The following is a 20,852-nucleotide window of genomic DNA, read 5'->3' on the forward strand; positions in this document are numbered from 1 at the left end:
TCAACCGCAGTTACGAGGCCGTCCAGAAAGTAATTTTCTTTGGGGCCGTTTACAGAAAAAAACATAATTGCATGGAAAGATTTATTGAAACAGTTACAACAATTGTTGCACTATTTGTCAACATATACCCCGCTGGAATTGAGACATTTGCCATACCATGGGATCAATTTTTGTACACTTGTGTCGTAAAGTCAGCTGCCTGGGATCGGAATCAGCATTTGACAACTGTCTGCATCTCTCTGTCGATCGCATGATGTGAAACATATGTCAGTTTCGGTGGGGAATATGTTGTAAAATAGTTTAACAATTTGTGTGTCTGTTCTATTAAATTTTTCCAATGAAATTGTTTTTTCTTTCTGTTAACGACTCCTGGCGAACTTTTATTTTACAGCCCTCATAATTCCGGTCGAGTGGCCAAAATTTGTGTAAGCACTTCTTTTGACATTATTAACATGATAAAAGAAAAAAATTCAACTTTATCTGTCCCCATCAGAATGTTTGCTTGTCAGACTTAAAATTGTAATGTGACATTCCTCTCACAGAAGTTCTTTGTTTTGGAATACAGTACTGACTATTTCTTTGGCTTTTTAAAGTATATTTTAACTAGAAATACATCTGATTTGGCTGAAATAGGTTGAATGCAGTAGAGATTATGTAAGATTTTTTAAGTCCCATTTAAATGTTGTGTGATTTAAGTCAGAATTATAGCTGACACGTGCTCACTAAAGGGACTAGGTTTGATCCGAGCAAGATATAATGAGATTTATGTAGAAAAAGTGATTGTGAATTAAGGAACATATTTACTGTGAGGACTGTAGTTTTCCCAGCCATTCTGAATCAATTCATTTCATTGTTTCACCTGCTTTGAATATCCTCAATAACATAAAAGAGCCATTAGGCCTACTTGAAGTACAATTGTACAATGATCATTAACTGTGAAATTGTTTGTAGATGAAGTGGTATGTATGTTCTCCAAATATTTCGATTTTCATTGCCATTCTTATTCTGCCATTACACCATAATTGAATCAATAAGTTCGAAAACCAGTCATCTGTCAAAACTCAAGAATGTATGACATTTTAAATTCGCACCACTGACAACAATTTCACTAGAACGAAATTTATTATGTGTTTGCAATAGCAAACAAAACTGTTAATAATTATAAACGACTGGGACTGTTACTGGTTTCATTACAGTATTTATGGTCTGGATGGATCGTAGCTCGCTGTTGTCATCTACAGTCCTCACCGGTGGTCAAAGTGTTGTGATTGGCTACCGTCATGTTCAGCTGTTGGATGAATGGTTCAGGGCCTGATACCATGCTTGATTGACTTTAAGGCCTTCTTCCTTTCGATTGAAGTTGTTCTTGTGCTTATATATTTCAATGACCTTTCGGTGTTATGTGGCATAGAAGTGTGATGAGTAGACATCGGATTTTTAGGCACTAAAAATTGCAGTTTTAGGCGCCTAAAATAAGCTCAAAATTTGTAAAATTAGGCTCTATTTTAATGGAAATAGGCATTTTAGGCACATCAAGGTTTCATACTTATTTCTTTCACTGAAATTTTTAGTTATACACTAAAATACGCACAAAAAAGTATGTTTAAACATTAAAAAAGAATACTATATTATATTTATAAACAGAGCTGCACAAATTTAATATATTGAAACTAATGAAATAATGATTATTGATATCAAGATTACTCATTTTAAGTTATTGAAATTCAGTTCCATGCTCAGACTTTATTATAATTATCTGCACAGTACACCACCAGAATTTTTTCTAAATTCTCCACAGTTAACTTTGCCTTTTGTCACTGAGAATCATTTTGAAAGCAGAAAAACTTCTTTCAACCGAAACTGATGTGAGAGGCGCAAATTTTAAATTAGGTACAATAGAAACATCAATACTTACTGGAACATTTACACTTTCCCCCGATATCACTCTTGATACTTTTTCCAACAATGAAAATCCTACATTCTTATTTAATACGTTGTCCCACTTATTTTTAACTTTTTTCCCAGTTTCGCCCAAAGCAGAATGTATGTTCACTTGAGCTTCCTTTACTATTGCTATTTGGCTACAAAGAGATTGTTTTTCACGTTCTAATTGTTCAATGCTTGCAGGTATGAAAGAAAAGTTTGATGTTATGTAGGCAATATCGTTTTTCACTCGTGAGTCATTCAGATAATCTTTCACTGCTTTCACACACGCTGCACTATCAGTTTCAGGTAATTTATCAATAACTGTGACCACTTCTTTAAAATACTTAGAATAATACACCACTGACTGAATCCAGGTTCCCCATCGTGTAACAACCGGCTGAGGTGGGAGTGGGATATCTGGAAAGTTCTCTCTGAATATTGAAATCCTGGATGGGGCTTTACAAAAACATTTTTTTGTGTTAGAAATAAACGAATTGACAAGAGGAAATTCATTCTGGATTGTTTCAGAAACCCTGTGAAGGCCATGTGCTAGACAGGTTACATGCGTGAGGTTAGGATAAAATGTTTTAAGAAGTGGAGCTGCAGCAACCATGTATGAGGCAGCATCAGTACAAAACAACAGAACTTTAGAATCGTCTATATTACCTGAGTATAAAGACTGTAGGCCTTTATTTACAAAATAAGCAATGGCTTGGCTATTCACTTTCGAAAGTTCCTTAACACATACGAGGTGTGGAATCGAAGGTCCATCAGGACTAAGTTTTCCTACTACCATATTTGCTATATACCTATTCATAGGATCTGAGGTTTCATCCACAGAGACCCATATGTAAGAATCACCTATATCCTCCCGAATGGAAGCTAAAGTTTCGTTGTATATTCTGTCTAAGTAATTTTTTCTTAGGGTCGACTCAGATGGGATATTTTGTTTGCAGTATTTTTGTAAAAACTGTCTTAAAACCGGATTTTCAATTGCATTCCAGGGAATGTTAGCAGCAACAAACGCTCTGGTTAAATCAGCATAGAAATTGCTGCTGAGATTGGATGAAGTAGGCTGTGTTAGTAAAGTTTGTTGCAGTTGATTTTTCTGCTGAGCTTTAGCCTTATGAGCCGCTCCTTGCACATGCTGCTTTAGGTGGCACTTCTTTTCTTGCGAAATCTAAAAATGTAAAGTAAACTGAATTAAAATAAAATCCTAATTGTTGTATTGCCGTATTTCTATCACAAAGTTAATGGGTTCGAACAATCAAAATTTTAATGACCTGCAAATACTTTAACTATCGGAATTTAAAAGGTTAAAGTGTAGTGGTCTTAAAAAGAATTATACCTCAGGATAGCTCAGTCAATGTATAAATATTATAGGCCTACTCGTTAAAATTAATAGAATTTATATATTTCAACTATTGTTACATACCTGTTTGCTACAAATCTTGCAGAATATTATTTTTCCATCATAAGTGAATTCTGAATATTCTGTTAGCCATTGCCGGATCAATGTAGATTTTGCACTTATATTTTTCGGCATTATCACGTTAAACTTCACAGGAAAACATCCTACTGCTCAAAACTTCTCAACACAAATAAGGTGAGGGAAAGAGCAACTGTTAACGAGCATTCAAATGAACCGTTGTTATTGAGATTCAATTGGACAAAAATACAAAGTTCCACTTATTGTTGCATTTCCTGGTAGTGTTAACACTAGGAGGGCCATTCTTTTAAATATTTTGTAACGGTTTACCCTACTAATTCGCAGTTTTACGACTTTTCATAAATATTTCAAAAACACTCTTTCTCCAAAAATTGTGATTTTATGACACACTGAAGGGCAGTACAGCTAATTGGTTTCAGACCGAAAACAGTCATTTTTATAGTATAGTATATCTCTGAATCGGTAGCAGCACATGTTGTGATTGTTGCCTGCTTCAAAACTAAGGTTGGTTCTTTGTCGGCATTTATGCCTCCAAACATGTTAAATTTGGTGAAATCTATTGCGAGTGTCGTGAGATTCAAAACATTTTGTTTCCTTTATCAATGGTTTCATGGCCGGTGTGAAGCAAACTTTCCACTTTTTAAATGCCTTAAATTTCGCAGTGAATGCATGTATAAATTATAAAAAGTAAGAGTAAAATGCGAAACTTTACAGTCAGTTAGGCATTTTTAGGCGAATATTAACAAATTAGGCTCTAATAACCGTTTTAGGGCACTATGAAACTCTTTGAATACCTTTCAATTTCCATGAAACACAAATATTAATAATTATTTTTACTTTTCTCCTAAAGAAACAAAATAGGCATTTGCCCTAGAATCTGATGTCTTGCCACGATCCATCCAGACCCTAAATACTGTAATGCAACCAGTCATTTCCAGCACGCTAAGGAGATCTTTGCGCTCCCATGTGCCACACCACTGATGATGTTTGCCAGAGTAGCAGACAAAACGTATGGTAGCAACAGCTACAGCAGACCACAGCCTTTTAGTCCGGATAACATCGATCCCAATGATTCGGCCATGAAAGCCTGCATTCCAAGATTATCCCATGAGGCTTTGAGCACACTGGGAAACACTAAATATATAAACATTACTGTGTATAGTTGCCTTACATCTAAATAGGACTCATTCATTTTTAGTAACTGTATCTCTTTAATTTTATTATAGCACAGTTTTGCTACAGTAAATTCGCCACATGCACAATTTCACAATCACTGTGTAGGGGTATTTATTAGTCTTGTACACAGATGCGTATTCTTGCCTTTTTTGCTTATCTGACACAAGTGTATAGTTTATCTCTGGTAATGTGTTCCAGCCTGGAGTGGATTCTGTATCCCGGCTTGAACATATAGAAGAATTGGTAAATCTTGTGCTGCAGCCATTCTTGTCAAGTTCAAATTTCAGGTTGATGTGTGGCAAAGTCAAGTGAGTTGATATGCTATTAAATATATTGTTGACAAAACAGTACCATAACCAACAGTCTATTAAAATTTATTTTATTGTAGCCTTTTCAAAGTTACACGTTTTATTATGTTGTTTCTTTTTTTAATTTAATTTAACACTTATGCTAAATTTACAATCTATCTAGATTAGACAATAAATAAATCAATTATAAAAAAAATGACAAGAGTGGAGATGTTATTCCACGACAACACTCCATAAAAAAAATAAGAATGTTTCAAATAGATATAATGAAAATGAATGGAAGGTCAAGAGCACTGATACTTTTAAGTCTTCTTATTTTTTTTATTATTATCCAGCAAATTTAATGCATAGTTATTGGGATGTTGGCTTAACCAGTGAAGGTATTTTTTACTGAACTTAGAGATTTCTTCTTTCAAGGTTGAAATGAAAGTTATATGTAAATGTAAATATTTCAAGTAATAAACAAGAACAATTTTTCATTGAGTGAATCTTGACAATTTAGTGCAATCATTTTATATAACATATTTAAAAAATTGACTCTGAAATAATTATTACTTGATCCTGCTATTGTACTATAAGATGACATGTGGCTTCAGTGCCAAATAGTCATTGAACTGATCACTATAATGTATATTTTATACTGCCTTACTTTTCTATATCATTTAACAAATTAAATTCGTCACTCACAGTTCCTTTTTACAAAGAGATATGATTACTTCCAAGAATACATGCACTAACTTTCTACAGCAGTCATGTCTTGCTTTGCAGGTCCAGCTCCTGCTTGCTGAGCAAGAAACGTTTAGGAACGGATCGTGATCCCTCATCACTACCATCTCTTGGAGCTCTAGCATGGGGAGGCACTGAGGTGGTGCCAACCATTTGCCCGAGTTCTCCTATTCCATTCTTCCAAGGACTTGCTCATTACCTCACCACAGTATACTCTTTGCATCATGGGCTCCACATGCAGGTCAGTTTGTACAATGCAGCTCAAGTGACAGTGATGTCATGCAGGCTGAAGCATGTAGCAAAGAAACTAGCAGATGTTGTCGTCCTCATTGATTGAGTGGTTATGATTACTGTTTGTTCATTCACTATTCAACTTGCATACAGCACAAACTGTTGGAAGTGTAGGCTGATTGCGTATGCCCTAACATTTTCTACTGAATTTCTTGCTTTGTCAGAAACCTGTACTTTCTCACTTGACATCCTGCAGACATTTGCTGTCTCAGTAGAGATAGTGCTATCTGCAAAACGGTAAACTTAGTGAGGTAAGGAACAACTGATTGGGAAATTTAGCCCAGAACCTTTGTAATCAAATGCTGGATTCTTTTGTGTCATGATACAAAACCTTTATCTTTACTTGTTTTGTAAAAGAAGTCATGCTTAGGATTTTTTCTCAGCTGGATTTCAACCTAAAAACTCTGGATCTAATAGCCTCGTCTCACATCCAGATCTTTCTCGAAAAACCAGGAGCTAATCAATGTTCCACAAACATTAAAAGATTCTAGAACTGGTTGAAAACTTATAAATGCAGGCCTCGTATCATATCCATATCTGTTCTTTCAGTGCTCTTCATGAAGTAAATTGAGTTACAGTATTATAAGCTTACCGGTATATTTTATAAGTGTGTGTGAGTGGTATAAGCAGTTCGTATATTATTTTGTTGAACGTTTCACATTCGGATATTAATAGTAATATGTTTCTAATATTCTTGCTCATCAGAAGAAACGAAAATACTCAGATGAGTATATGAGATACGGATTTTCATCTACTGGCGACGAGAAATATCTGAAACCCTTTTTAATAATGCACCATTGACAAACTAACACTCAAATTATAAAAAGAAAGGTGTTAGTTTTTTCTAGCGCTTGTAAAAGAATTATCAAATGCAAGTTTTCATCATATTTGATGGCAGGTAATAAAGACAATGAAAATGCATTCGAAACTTTGTATGAAATTAGCTATCACATTGCGAAGTGTGTTAAAACCACACGATTGCTGAGGATCTGATTGCCCCATGTATAAAAGAAGCTGTACAATGTATCTTCGGACAGGACCATGTCCGCAAAATTATGTTCAATGTGTTGGCTTTGACAAAATTCACAAATTTTACTGCTTCATTAAGCACTTCATCCAATTTACTCGACAGAAGTTTGTCTTCTTATTTTAAGTTTTTATATGTGAAAATAGAACCATATTACACTTTAGTTTCAATTGAAATTTTAATCCAGTTTTATTTAGGTTATTAATTCCTTGAAACCAGTTTTCAGATAGTTAATGTGGTAGTAATTATGAACAAATGATAAATTACAACATAAACGCTCGATTTGTGCTAATGATTTGGTCAATATCTTTCTGGTATCTAAAAATCTGTTCCCTATTAAATACTAAGTAATGCTAGTATTTTAAACGCACATACGTTCTCTAAATTAGTAATTTTAACAATACTTTAGCTGAGAACAAAAGAATGTGACTTATGCAATTCAATAAACATATTAATCCCAATGTTCATTTCTTTCTAATATCGACTGTTTATCAGGAATAAAAATCGATTCTCAGCTGTGTTGTCATATATAAAACCAACGAACCTTGGTTTCTTCTCAGGCCGCATCTTGACTTCGTTTTAGAAATCGCATAGGGATTCAGACCTCAATCGCATTTTAAAAGCTGAGGTTTGGAATCACGATTTCGTCCGTGTTTTAGAAATCGACCCAGATGGTTGAAAACACTTTGTGAATAGTTGGGCGGTCTTCACTCCACATTGCTTTTGCACACTGAAGTAAGATGGCTGTCTCGAGGAAAAGCCCTCACATGATTGTTTGAGCTCAGACGAACCAGACAAAATTGAGTCCATGATAAAAAAGTTCGACTTTTGGAAAATGTGCATTGAAAATAATCAAGCTAAAATTTTTGAAACACTGCATAGCTGTCTCAAGAGATGAGAGGATAATGTAATACAGTTAATTGAAATTTCTACAGATTCTTTGTTAAAGCCGGATTTCATAATGGAAAGCCTTGGAAATTTCTGGACAGTCATCAGTGAGGAATATGGACAATTAAGTAGAAAGGCACTTCAATTTTTAGTGTCATTTACTAATACTTAACTAGTAAAGAGAGCTTCAATTTTTAGAGTCATTTACTAATATTGAACTAGTAAAGAGAGCTTCCTCCTCGTATTCTTACATGAAAAACAAATACTGAAACAAGCCTAATGCTAGCCCAGATTTGAGAGAGTACTTAATGATGATTGAAGCCAACTTCAAAAAGCTAAGCTGAGTGTATCAAAACAGGCACAAGGATCTCATTGATGATACAAGTGAGGATAAATCTGAAATTATTTTAAATGTGTTTCGTAATTGTAATGTTTTATTTTGTTATTACAATTTTTTTTTTAATTTGTATTTGATATTTGTTGTTGTTTAGTCAGCTGTCTGAAGACAGGTTTGAACTTCGGTATGAAAGACAAAAAAGGTTGGGAACCACTATTGTATTGGAATTACAATAAAATCTGGGTTGTACTTAACTGAAAGGGGATGATTTAAATTATTTATTTATTCACTTATTTATTTATCTATTTATTTACTTGCTTTTCATCTTTATTTATTTATTTATTTATCTCTATAAGTATCTGCAAGACAGTGGTGGCCATGAGAGTTAGCCCGTTGTGGTCTGTGTCATTGTATTGAAAATTGTTATTGTTGTTTGACTCCCTCTAGCTAGTGAACAGATGACTCTGTCTACAACTGACCTCTAGCAACTGTTAGGCAGTTACCTGCCAAAGAGTGTAAAATCTGGCTTACTTGCAAATCTTCTGGAACATTCTAGAACACCTTTCAGTTGGCAACATTGATGTCACTCGATCACTCTCTTAAGACTGTGGATTCACTGTGACTATAAATTCTATCAGCAAGTGACATGTAGAGTAGTTGTGCAAGAAGCAGCTGAGGTCATTTTGATACAGTGTATTCCTCTGCTGCGTTAGTATTTTGACAGTGAAGTTTCCAACTCTTTTGTAGACGCTTTTAGTCGTAATGAGTTATCCAGAATGCATTACGAAAAAAAACAAAACTTCCCACTATCATAGTGAATGGGAGGAGGAGTTCTTATTTATTATGGTAAAAGATGAGAAAGAGAGAGGGAGAGGGGAGAGAGAGAGAGATTTTTTATTTGTAACTCAATTGTTGTGCTTCCTAAAAAAGATAATTGTTCTTTAGTCAACTGTCCGAAGACAGGTTTGAACCTCATAAGTGACACCAATAAGGCATCATTCATGAGGCAACTAGGCCAGGAGATAATGGGGTAGGGTGGCCAGTTCCTTTCCCCCTCCATTGCATACAATCACCGATTAGCTACATATTCCACTGTAGACAGATATTTCCAAACCGTTCACCAGAAATTCGCAACAGAATTGTCTATGGGTAGTGAACATCCATAGGCCAAAGTTTCTGGTTTAAGTCAATGATGAGTGCTCAACAGTCCATTTTTATGAAAACTGACGGTAGGTCAAAGGTGGTGATGTTAGCATTCTTTATGATCGCTGACATTATTAAACGAAAGAAACCATTTGTCTAGAAGCAAGTCAATGTCTCTTGAGAAGTACAGTCTCCCAAAAAAAGAATAAGATGGTTCTTGAAGTACATGCTAGTCAAAATTTTATCAGTTTACACAAGTCTAAGAAAACCCACTAAACCCTATTCCCTAAACACTCCACGAGTTGCTTTCAACAACCTCTATTTGCACATTTCTATATACACACTCCTTATGTTTTGCTTTACTTATGCACTCAATCACTTAAAATCTTTTTTCATTCCCCACATTTTCTCAAACATTTTACAGAACAGTATTTTACCATCTATTGATGTGAAGTCACTTGCAAATTCAGTTGTAATTTTTGTGATCTACTTCTTGAATAAGTTGATTAAACTTTCGGCATAGTTACCAGCACTTTCAGAATTTTAAAATTCACGAAGAATTGGTTACACCTGTGATCTCAACACAAATGACTACAGAACGGTGTCATTGTAACATATAGGTTTCATCATTGCTTCAGAATGCATGGCAGGGGATTTCCCATCTCATGCAAGTTAGGACCTAGCACATGATGTTTGAGTGTTCGTATTTCATCATGGTGATTTACACATTTTATCTCCCATGCAGCTCTCTACATTTTGTGTTTACAGAGGCAGGGAGAAAATAGCCTTAAAATATTGAAAATATTATGCATTTATAAAATGACGAAAATATGCACTTACATGCAACATAAAACCACAGTTTAGTATATACAGTTGCGAAGCTCAATACTTAATAAATATTCATACATAGATAGTTGCTGATCACCAGGATTGCTACTATCTCCTCAGCACAGACCCTTTTCCGAGCAGACGATAATGTATGTTCGGGTTTTCTATTTCAGGGTATGGAGCTCAGGGAAATATTATAATTTCATTGCGTATCATTGCTAAGTTTTATTTAGTGTAATGTGTCCATAAGTTCTGTTTACTTCTTATTGCATAATTTGTTGCAGAAATAATTACAAAACTGTGTTATTTGAATGTGAAGAAAATTTTACATATTAACATAATCTATTCGCATCAACATTTTAAGTTTAGAATGGAAGCTATTTTGAGGTTTAATAAAAAAAGAATTTATATTGTGATTTTAATTTAGCACATCTACCTTCCTTAATTGTAGATAGAAAATTTACCATACCACTCCTATGAAATTAGTGTACGTATGATTGTGTTACTTCGTCTCTTAGGAAGTAGATAAATACAATAATTCAGTGCATACTCAATTGTAGTATTAAAATACAGACAAATTGAATGTGCGGCATATCATACATGACAGTATGCTTAATTATAATGTATAATTGCGAATATAGGAATATAAATAATAACCTATAATTTCCATTTGACATAACATAGGCCTACATATGTAATGGCAGGGCATTGGAGACTTTGTAAATCTAGTTGCTCTAGTAATAGCGCTGTGAGGTTACCGTATTTCAATATAGTCAAGTGTCCGAAGGCCAATAAGGAAGCACTCATAAAGTGGTGGAACTAGTGCTGAGGTAGTTCCTGCGATTTCGGAAGTGAAAATCGTTGAATTTATAAGAGATTCTTCATGGAGGTGCAGGTGATCGTATAAGCAAGGCATAATAAAAGCCAAAACTAACCAAACCTAACCTGTCACAGATCTGTATATGCAAGGAGTATGAGTACAAAGGAACTACCTCTGTGCTAGTTTAGCCTACTAACATAGTACATTAATGAGACTTCTGATTGGAGTACCGTAAGAAACAAATAAATACAACTGAAATAGAGACAGATTGCATTTACAAGTTATCACACATAACTTTATGCTTAATTATAATGTATATGCGAATATTGAAGTATTGATACAGTAAACATAACCTATAATTTCAACATATCTAAATATCCATGCGGTGCAACTGAAAATGATTGAATTGTGCATAAATGAATGTACAAGAATTTCGCAATATTTAATCCAAATAAAGGCAGGTATTACACATACGAACAATGTAATTTTCACACCAAAAATAATATTATACCTTAACTTGCAAGTGAATTATATCTGAAGTGTCTCATAATCATTGTTTTAAATTTATTAATGCAATTACAGTATATTTTATATATATATATATATATATATATATATATATATATGTTACTCTTTATGCATTGCAACTAATTTATATAGTTGAAACACCACCCTTCGTGATCGGGTTAAGCGAATCACATGGTCTGCCTATATTAAATCACGATGGCAGTGACACAGTCTATTGTTCCTAGTACTCACAGCGCTCCAAGCGGCTAGCAACTATCGCGAGAAATGCAAAAAATCATCCCAAGCTTCGCAACTGTATATACTAAACTGTGATAAAACCATGCTTAATAAACTCAACAGTTGATAATTGTATAGTTCTTTTCGTTCATTGAAACTAATATTTGACTGTTTTTACAGTGTGTCCGGCTCTTCCTTGACAACCCCCATATCCTGGACTATGTCAGCTCAATAGGGAACCAAACACTTCAGGGAGAAAACAATTGGTTCACTCGTCTTGAGACTTGTATGTTGGCTAATATGTTGAAGCTCCTTAAGGTTGTACTCCCTGCTACAGTAAGTACCAATACTCTCTCTTTGTACATTTTCACTCACCTTTAAGTCCGTCTACTATAAATAGTTTTGAATGCAGTGCAGTCTAATGTCTTGTACAGATCTTCTATTATATTTCTGCCTCTGTGCAACATCACAGTTTGCAGTGAGGGGAAGAGTGATGGCAGAAGTTTGCAATGCAGTTTAATGCTCTGACACGCACAAGAAGATAAGTCACTTGAAACTTACCAGTCATTCACTGGCAGAGATGTAATAAAAATTTGTGCATAACTTACTCACTGTTCTTATGTTTCGGATCTTGGTAAGATAAGCATAATCTCATCTGTTTTGGCTATTTTTGAAGGAGACAAACCTGTGTAGTGTGATCATGTGTCACATTCGTCCTCTGTTCACAACCTAGCGCACTGATCCAGTTATAATAAAAAAATTAATAATTCTGCATTTGAAAACTCATACATCTATTTCACTTTAAAGGAGTACTGAACTAAAAATATGGTAGTATCCAATAAACATATGATAAATAGAAGAGAAAATTAGAAGATGAATGATGAAAACCAACACTTTTTACGATAAATAGATCAGGCTTAACATACTTTTTTTTTCTTTCTTTTCATTTATGTGGCTCTCTACGTGATGTCACGCCACTAGAAGGACTAGAACTCAGCAACTCAGTTGCGTAAACATGAGGCTATAATTCACTCGCAAAGTCACCACTCACCAGTATACTACCACAATATTAATATTCTTTGCTTGAAGTACATTTAGTTTGTGACTGGAAAAGAGTATTTGTCGAATACATTGGGGGGAGAGCCATTAATCCTTCCCATTGAAGGCTTTAAGGAACCAACCTGGACAAATACCCAATGTTCCATCCCTGCCTTCCCGTGATGCAGTTGTTAGTAAGGATAATTTTACAAGCTGAACTAAAGGGAGAGGCTACTCATCAATTCGCACTGGTCAGCTTGATGAGTTAATGACCGAATTTGGTATAATTTTCCTCTATTCAATACCTAATTCCCTCTTTACCCTTTCCTATCCAGTCCTCTGACTGAACTCTTACTTCCTTCGACCCCGATGGTATTAGAGCATTCGAGGCCTAGAAGTTCATTTTACTGCTACTTTCAGACCTATTACTAAATCTAGTATTACTCTGTGAAAAGATTTATTAAATCTACATACTTAGACTTCAACAAACAAAATTTGATAACACAATCTCAAGGGAAGAAATGGAACTCTCTGCATCATAATCCACAGTTAATTCCTGACTTACCATGCAAATCGTCTGTAGCTGCATTTAGATTGGCAACAGGCCATGACTGTTTGGCCAAGCACCTGCATAGAATTGGAATATATCAGTCCCCTAACTGCCCATTGTGCAATTCAAATCAAGAAATGGTGGATTCAGAACACCTCAAAATCTGTGCTTCAGTGGCTAACCATGACAATATCTTTGAAAAATAGTGGAGTGCAAGAGGTCAAGTGACTTTATTGTCGAACGCCTGGCATTAGAAAACAACAACATTTAGTATGTATTTCTTAAAATTAAACAACACAGTTGGAATGGAATTTCGGGAGGGGGGGCACTACGACCCAGCACTTCGACCTTTCAAGATCTATTACTCCTCAAGCTAGGCACATTTCTAAACCCATATTGGCTAACTATACTAAGGTTCGCTGCATACAGGTTTGTCCATGAGAAAGTGTCCAAAATATTTACACATAACCTAAAACGCTTCTCTAATCAAACTTAATTTAACTTGAATATGGAATAAAATTTGTGGTGCTATGTATTCATTGACTACAAATGAATTTTCAAGAATTTAAAATTATTTTTATTTATTTATTTAATGCAGAGCTGTAGAGTTTATCTTTAGCAGTGATAATGGCAATATGTAATATTCCTAGTTTAGTGTGAAACAAGTAAACAAATATACAAATAAACAAACAAACAGTGAGAAGAGTTTCCTGCAGGCGTGGCAAACTACTTAGCCGCTCTTTTTGCGTTTCCAGGGTGCACCACGAGGAGGTGAGTTTACCATTGCACCCCGAATTTAAAATTTATTTATAACAATAATGTGAAAAAAAAATCAGCGAAGTCACACCACTGACACTTTTGGTAGGTAATTCTGTTCGAATTCTTGTATATTTTCAAAAAGTAATTATTCATTGAGGTAGAAGAAGAAATAATGTTACTTTCCATATTAATGTAATTTGCTATAATCTTAAGAGAACAATAAAATCCAAGTATGTTGCATGTTTAAATGTTCCAGATTTTGTCACACCACTGACATGTATGCAAACTCATATTTAATGTGTTACATATAACAGTAACTGTGCAGAATATGAATATTATGTACAATACAGCATAATGATTATTACAGTATAATTAATAAAATAGGAAACAAAGCTTCAGTTAAACAATTATTTTGTCCAACATTACAAAAAGTGCCTCACCACTGACGATGGACAATCCCATACCCAGATTTCGAGCAGACAACCCCATTCATCCATAGGCCAGCCCCCTCCATGCGTCGCCAGCTGGCATTTGAGGAATGCTGTGGAATAAAGACAAAATGGAGAAATGTTGACAGAATTATGTAAATTCCTAATATGGGGAAATGGGAGAACCCCGAGAAAAAACTTCAACTGCGACATTGTTGCCGCAAGTGTCGATGCGCTGTTGCCAAACTACACAGACTTTCAAGCTAATTTTCTAATTAACCACACACTTAATTACAAAATGCATAATATGTTTCTTTTTTTATTTCAATGTATTTTGTAGCCCCCTTCAAGCTGCACTGTTATATCACTTCCATGCTGTATGTAGATTTTGTCGTGATAGTTCGTGGAAGTTTTGAAGATTTTCAAGACAATACAACTGTTTCCTTATTTTATGATATTCACACAGGCCAGGGGCACCCACAGATGAAAACTCTCCTGACATAGGCCCAGGTTTCACCATATAGGCTTTACAGCTGATACATAGAAACTTAACAGAATTTAACATCTAGTGTATAATTATCAGAAGAAATTGAGTACAGAAATGTAGTTGTTTAACTTCGTTATTTAGGCATAATGATTTTAATGTTAAAGCATCTAATATCAGCACACTTCCTCTTGTTGGTAATTGTGACAAATTCCCTACAAATTAATAGCAATTCCTATTTAACAGGATTTCCAGCATGTTAGTCTGTTCCACAATATGGCACTTCGACTTGTGGCTATTATATCTTCTGTGGAGAAATTCTTGGCAAAGGAAATATTCTATGATGCAGTTTTCAACTCTGATTTCTTCAGGTGAGTTCCCAACACTTGGTACTTCTCTAAGAACATTCTAATAGTTTCACATAGAAAGTGAATTCAGCTCGATAAATAAAAGAGAATGATAAGCTGTCTGGAAAGCTGTAAGAAGTAAGAATCCGAAAGACTGGAAGACTGTAGAATTTGTTTGGCTGAAGTGTGTATGTATATATATATATATATATATATATATATATATATACTAGTGGCTTGTGCAGCAAATGCTGCTGCAAACTACGTTCGTTAGACGTTCAAATAAAAATTTTTCAGATTTATTTTCAATGAAGAATACTTGTCTTTTTGATAGTTATTTGCTTCCATAATAATGAAACATACTCCCTCTGAATGGATTTTTTTAGGCCAAATACTTTTTCTTGAACCTATCCAACTTCAGTTTTTGAGTTTCAATTCGAAAACGCAAGTATCAATGCCAGGACGATAGCAGTAGCTATTTCAGGTCATTGTGGATTGTAGTCAAAAGTTAAAAAAATAATGTCAGGTTTGCTAAGCTTTCGAACAATAGCATTTTCGTATAGCTGCTGCATGTAGAACTTGAAATGTAGAGCGTAAAATCATTTTATCCTACTAAGAGATCTTGCTGAAATGATCTGGAGACTACAAAATTTTCTAGGCCTCTTATTTTATCAGTAAGTAATACCTTTTGATCTTTCCTTAGGGACTGTAATTTTTGCGCTCTCTCGAGCCAATACTGAAGACAGTGACACATATCAATATCTACACCACACCGCCATTAAGTATATGAAAAAGACCCAACCACACTGGGTTAATAAGTATAAAAATATTTGATTTTTAATAACAATATTATTATCTTACTTAAGTTTTATAGTTATATATAGCAGCCAATCAGTAAATTATAGAAATGAAGATCTAAATTAAGATATTCTCTACATTTACTTACATAACCTCAAAACGTTTCACTTTCATGTCATCAATATAGCATCAATATTATGTACAATTAATGAAAAATAGATGCATCATGATATTAATTATAATAATATTTAACTTCTAATGGTAATAATGTCATCAAACCACCTCAAGTTTCGTAGATTTGAATATCCAATACACAGCTGTACTCAGAAAATTATACACTGCAGAATCAGTTTTTAATAACAAATTGAATTGAGTTCTAAATATGTCGGCAGTCCTGCAGGTCATGGCTTTCGTGTAATAGCCTATTGTTTATTGTAGTGTATGTGTTGTTTTGAAATTCAATCAACTCGGCCGCGATTTAATAAAATTAGTTCTCAAAACTGACAACAGATGAATTTTGGAAAATAGGAAAATTGATATTTCACTGAAAACTACTACTTTTCCGAAAAATTTTGGATGCCAGGCATGAAAATGAGGGGTCACTCATTAAAATCCGTTCAGCCGTTTTCCCATAATTTCCATTACCAGTTCAAATTATATATATATATATATATATATATATATATATATATATTTTGTCTTCCCCAACTGCTCTGGAGTCCATCTAATCTCTCAGAGTGTTATAACAGTTCCTTACCCTGGAGTTAAAAAAAATTGGAGTTTCAAGCTAAATGCTCAACTTTATATGTCGAAGTTATAAAAACATAAGAAGACTACACGAACCTTTTCTTTGAAATTGTAACTGAATTGACATGCTATATATGATCTTACAATCATCCGTAAAATTGCCTTAAAAAGAGGATTTTACTCAAACAGAAAATGTCAGGGTTTCCCCTTGGGACATTATTTGTTAGAAAATTTAGCCTGATATTACTTACCATGTTTTCCCTTACTATTTATTTCCCTATTTCTCTTATATTTCAGTGTAACAAAAATAATAAAATAATATTATTATATTACTCCTAGAAAATAGATGTAATTAAGTATAATTATTGGAAATACTGAAATAAAAAGGTCTTCCTTTGTTATTACTATTTTTTGTTTTTTCCTGTGTAAACGTAATTTCTTCATAAAAGAAAAAACATAGGTCATTAAATGTACTGGTACTTACTGAATTCCACAAGTGGAATCAGTTGTCAGACACTGTCTTCAAAGGACATCTGTACAAGATTGGTAAGTGAATTTGACCCAACTTACCTGTTTTGTAACAGAGCAGATAAAACTGTACTATATGATTGCAAAAAAAACTCGCACATCTAAGAGCTGATATGTATGGACTTTTCTTTCGAACATTGAGTGACTTATGAAGAACGCCTTCAAAGAGATACAAAACCTTTTTAAGAAGTTTGGGATTAATAGGAGGCTAAGAGTCAGGGGATAAACAAAAAATCCTGCAAGTCGCATTGTTAGAGTCATCAATGACTCTCCCTTTCTGATACAATAATAACGAAATGAATGCATGCATTTACTGTTTGATAGGTATATTCAATTAATAACACTGGATTTTACAACAAGATTTTTGTAGTTTTAATTTATTCTTGTGTTCTTTCAGAGATTGTTCGGAAGTTGCATTTAATTTGGAGGCATTAAATTTATCTGATGTGGTATCACAGCAGGAGCAAGGTTCAATACACACATTACTAGAGCGAGCCACTAGCAAGTAAGTTGAGATGTATTCTTTTATATTATTTTATTTTGAGGATTGCAATAGGAGAAAAGACAGAGGTGCAAATAACTCATTTAGCCACCAGCAGATTTTTAAACCAATACAGTATCATGCATAGATTTTCACTACAGAAACTCATCATGAAGGCTTTCACAAAATACTTCATGATAGGTTCTACCTTAGATTTGCCAGTATCAGTGTTCTTGTTCAAGACCAGCATCACACTGTTTAATAAACTTTCTTACCCATTGTAAAATGTCTTCTGGAAAGAGAGATAAACATTGGTAGTTTGAAAGCACTAAATCTGGGTTGGGGATGTGGGATCTATTGGAGTTTCCAATGATAACAGTGCAACTACTCATGGATGCATTGCAGTGTTGTGTAACAAAATCATATAACTTGTTGGTTAATGAGTTTCGTAATATCCTTGGTGTTCATGTTTTTTCATTCAGTATGAGGTTCGTAAATTCAAATCTGGTGGAGGTAAAAATTTTTAAAAGTTGTGAGGCCAGTGTCATAGATTTACTGCAAAAAAAAAAAGTGTCATTAATTAAAAATAGCACTGGTCCTGGGAGCAGACAGTACCATGACCAGTGCATAACAGAAAGAACAGTGCGACATTTGGTTGATCGAAACAGAATCATTTATTACAGTTCAACAAAACTTTCGTCGTGTGTAGGGAGGTTTTGTGCCTGCATTTAAACCTATTAATGAGTGAATGAAACATTTTAAAGAGACAGAGAATGTATTAAAAGGAAAATCACCTGGAAGACCAGGAATATCTAAAGCAAATGTGGAAAGAATTCGAACTTTCTGTGCTCGAAGTCCTAAAAAATCATTAGCCTGTTCCTAGAAGCATTGCACTTAAAGTGATGAGAAAAAGACTTGGATTGTATGCAGCTGTTGCACGAAATCAAAGACACTGAGAGTTGAATTTGCAACTTTCATGCTTAGCAAGAGTGAGAAGAGTATAGATGTGCTGATACAGGTTATTTCTACTGATAAGGCAGCCTTCCATACTAGTAGTTCAGTTTATAAGTTAGACATAATTGTAGGATTAGGGGATTAGAAGAGCATCTTCAACTTTTTCAACATCAGAGAGTCCGCCTGGGTGGCACGATTGATATAGAGCTGGCCTTCTGTGCCCGAGGTTGAGGGTTCGATCTCGGCCCATGTCAATGGCATTTAAGTGTGCTTAAATGCGACAGACTCGTGTCAGTAGATTTACTGCCATGTAAAAGAACTCCTGTGGGACAAAATTGTGGCACACTGGCGATGCTGATATAACCTCAGCAGTTACAGGCATCATTAAATAAAACATAATATTTATTTATATTCAACACCAGAGAGACTCTCCAAAACTAAATATTTGCCTTTCAAAATTTAGCAGAGAAAAGGATTTAGAGCTGTGTGCGGTAGAATTAGAATTAAAATCTGGTAATCTTATAGTTATAGGTATATACAGGTCGCCCTCTGGAGATTTTAAACATTTTCTTCATCTACTAGAAAATACATTACAACACATACATGAAAAAAAAACAAGAATACATATTTTGCGGAGACTTAAATATTGACTATCTCACTGAGAACACTAAAAAAGAAGAATTTAACACATTATTAGCAACCTTCAATTTAATACATACAGTCAATTTTCCAACTAGAATATAAAAAGGATCGATTTCTGCAATTGATAATATAATTATAAGGGGAGATAGATTAGATAGTTACCGCACAGTTCCCATTATAAATGGTCTTTCAGACCACGATGCTCAACTAATAAGAAGAAATGATAGCATTCCTGCATCAAAACACCCGAATAAATTTAGGTTAAGGGTCATAAATGAAGAATCTTTAAGGGACTTCGAAGCTAAAATAAAAAATGAAACATGGGAATCAGTATATGAAAATGGTGATATGAATAGTAAATTCAATGTGTTTCATAATACATTCTTAAATATCTTTGAATCCAGTTTTCCTGTAGAGTACAAAGATTCTCAAACATCTATAAACAATTGGATTACACAAAGCATAAAAATCTCTTGTAAAAGTAAGAGGTCTCTCTCTCTATATTCAAAGTAGAAATAGTAATGACCCCAAATTAATAGCTCACTTTAAAAAGTACTCTAAAATATTACACAAAGTAATCTTAAAAGCCAAAGAACTTTACTATAACGGAATTATTCTGAACTCGAATAATAAAATCAAAACAACTTGGAACATAATAAAAAAAGAAAGTGGAAAGTGTAGAAGTAAAGAACAAGGTTACACTCTTGTAACAGATAATAGAAAAACATCAGATGCAACAGAAGTTGCGAACATATTCAACAATCATTTTCTCTCAATAACTGATAACCTAAACATCCCACAGAATAATAATAATAATGCCATCGATTGTTTGAAAATATCTATTCCTGTAACTTTCCCAAATATTCAAATTTTTCCTACAAATTCACGAGAAATAATTACAATTCTAAAGCAATTAAAGTCTAAAAATTCCTCGGGTTATGAAGAAATTACTAGTAAAATATTAAAAGCCAGTTCACAAATAATAGCCAAGCCCCTGTCTTATTTATGTAACTTTTCAATGTTTAATGGTGTATTTCCAGAGCGACTGAAATATTCAGTTGTTATTCCTTTATTCAAGAAAGGGGACAGAACCTCGCCCGAAAACTACAGGCCCATATCCCTTCTACCAGTCTCCTCAAAGGTCTTCGAAAAAGTTATATATAAGAGAGTATATCATCATCTTGATAGATACAACATTCTCATTCCGGAACAATTTGGATTCAGAAAGAATAAATCAACTGAGCAAGCGACGTTTAATTTAACTGATAAAATTGTGGAAGCTATTAATAAAAAATTACAAGTAGTAGGGATATTCTGTGATCTCTCCAAAGCTTTTGATTGTATTAACCATAAAATTCTACTACAAAAATTAGAATACTATGGTATTAAAGGCATAGCATATCAGTGGTTTGAGTCATATCTCCTGAACAGA

At 34.2% G+C, this 20,852-nt stretch overlaps 1 protein-coding gene across 2 annotated transcripts in view; it reads left to right on the forward strand.

Annotated features, from left to right (window-relative positions):
• Window positions 1-20,852, forward strand: part of LOC138701622 (RNA polymerase II-associated protein 1-like) — a 94,170-nt gene that overhangs the window by 65,895 nt on the left and 7,423 nt on the right. For both annotated transcript variants that reach the window (XM_069828699.1, XM_069828700.1), the window contains 5 exons: window positions 4,751-4,860; window positions 5,629-5,827; window positions 11,845-12,000; window positions 15,170-15,294; window positions 17,741-17,848. In XM_069828699.1, coding sequence (XP_069684800.1) covers window positions 4,751-4,860; window positions 5,629-5,827; window positions 11,845-12,000; window positions 15,170-15,294; window positions 17,741-17,848 — 698 coding nt within the window. The remainder of the gene's footprint in view (window positions 1-4,750; window positions 4,861-5,628; window positions 5,828-11,844; window positions 12,001-15,169; window positions 15,295-17,740; window positions 17,849-20,852) is intronic.

This window comes from Periplaneta americana, chromosome 6, assembly GCF_040183065.1.
Source record: "Periplaneta americana isolate PAMFEO1 chromosome 6, P.americana_PAMFEO1_priV1, whole genome shotgun sequence".
Classification (NCBI taxonomy): Eukaryota; Metazoa; Arthropoda; class Insecta; order Blattodea; family Blattidae; genus Periplaneta; species Periplaneta americana.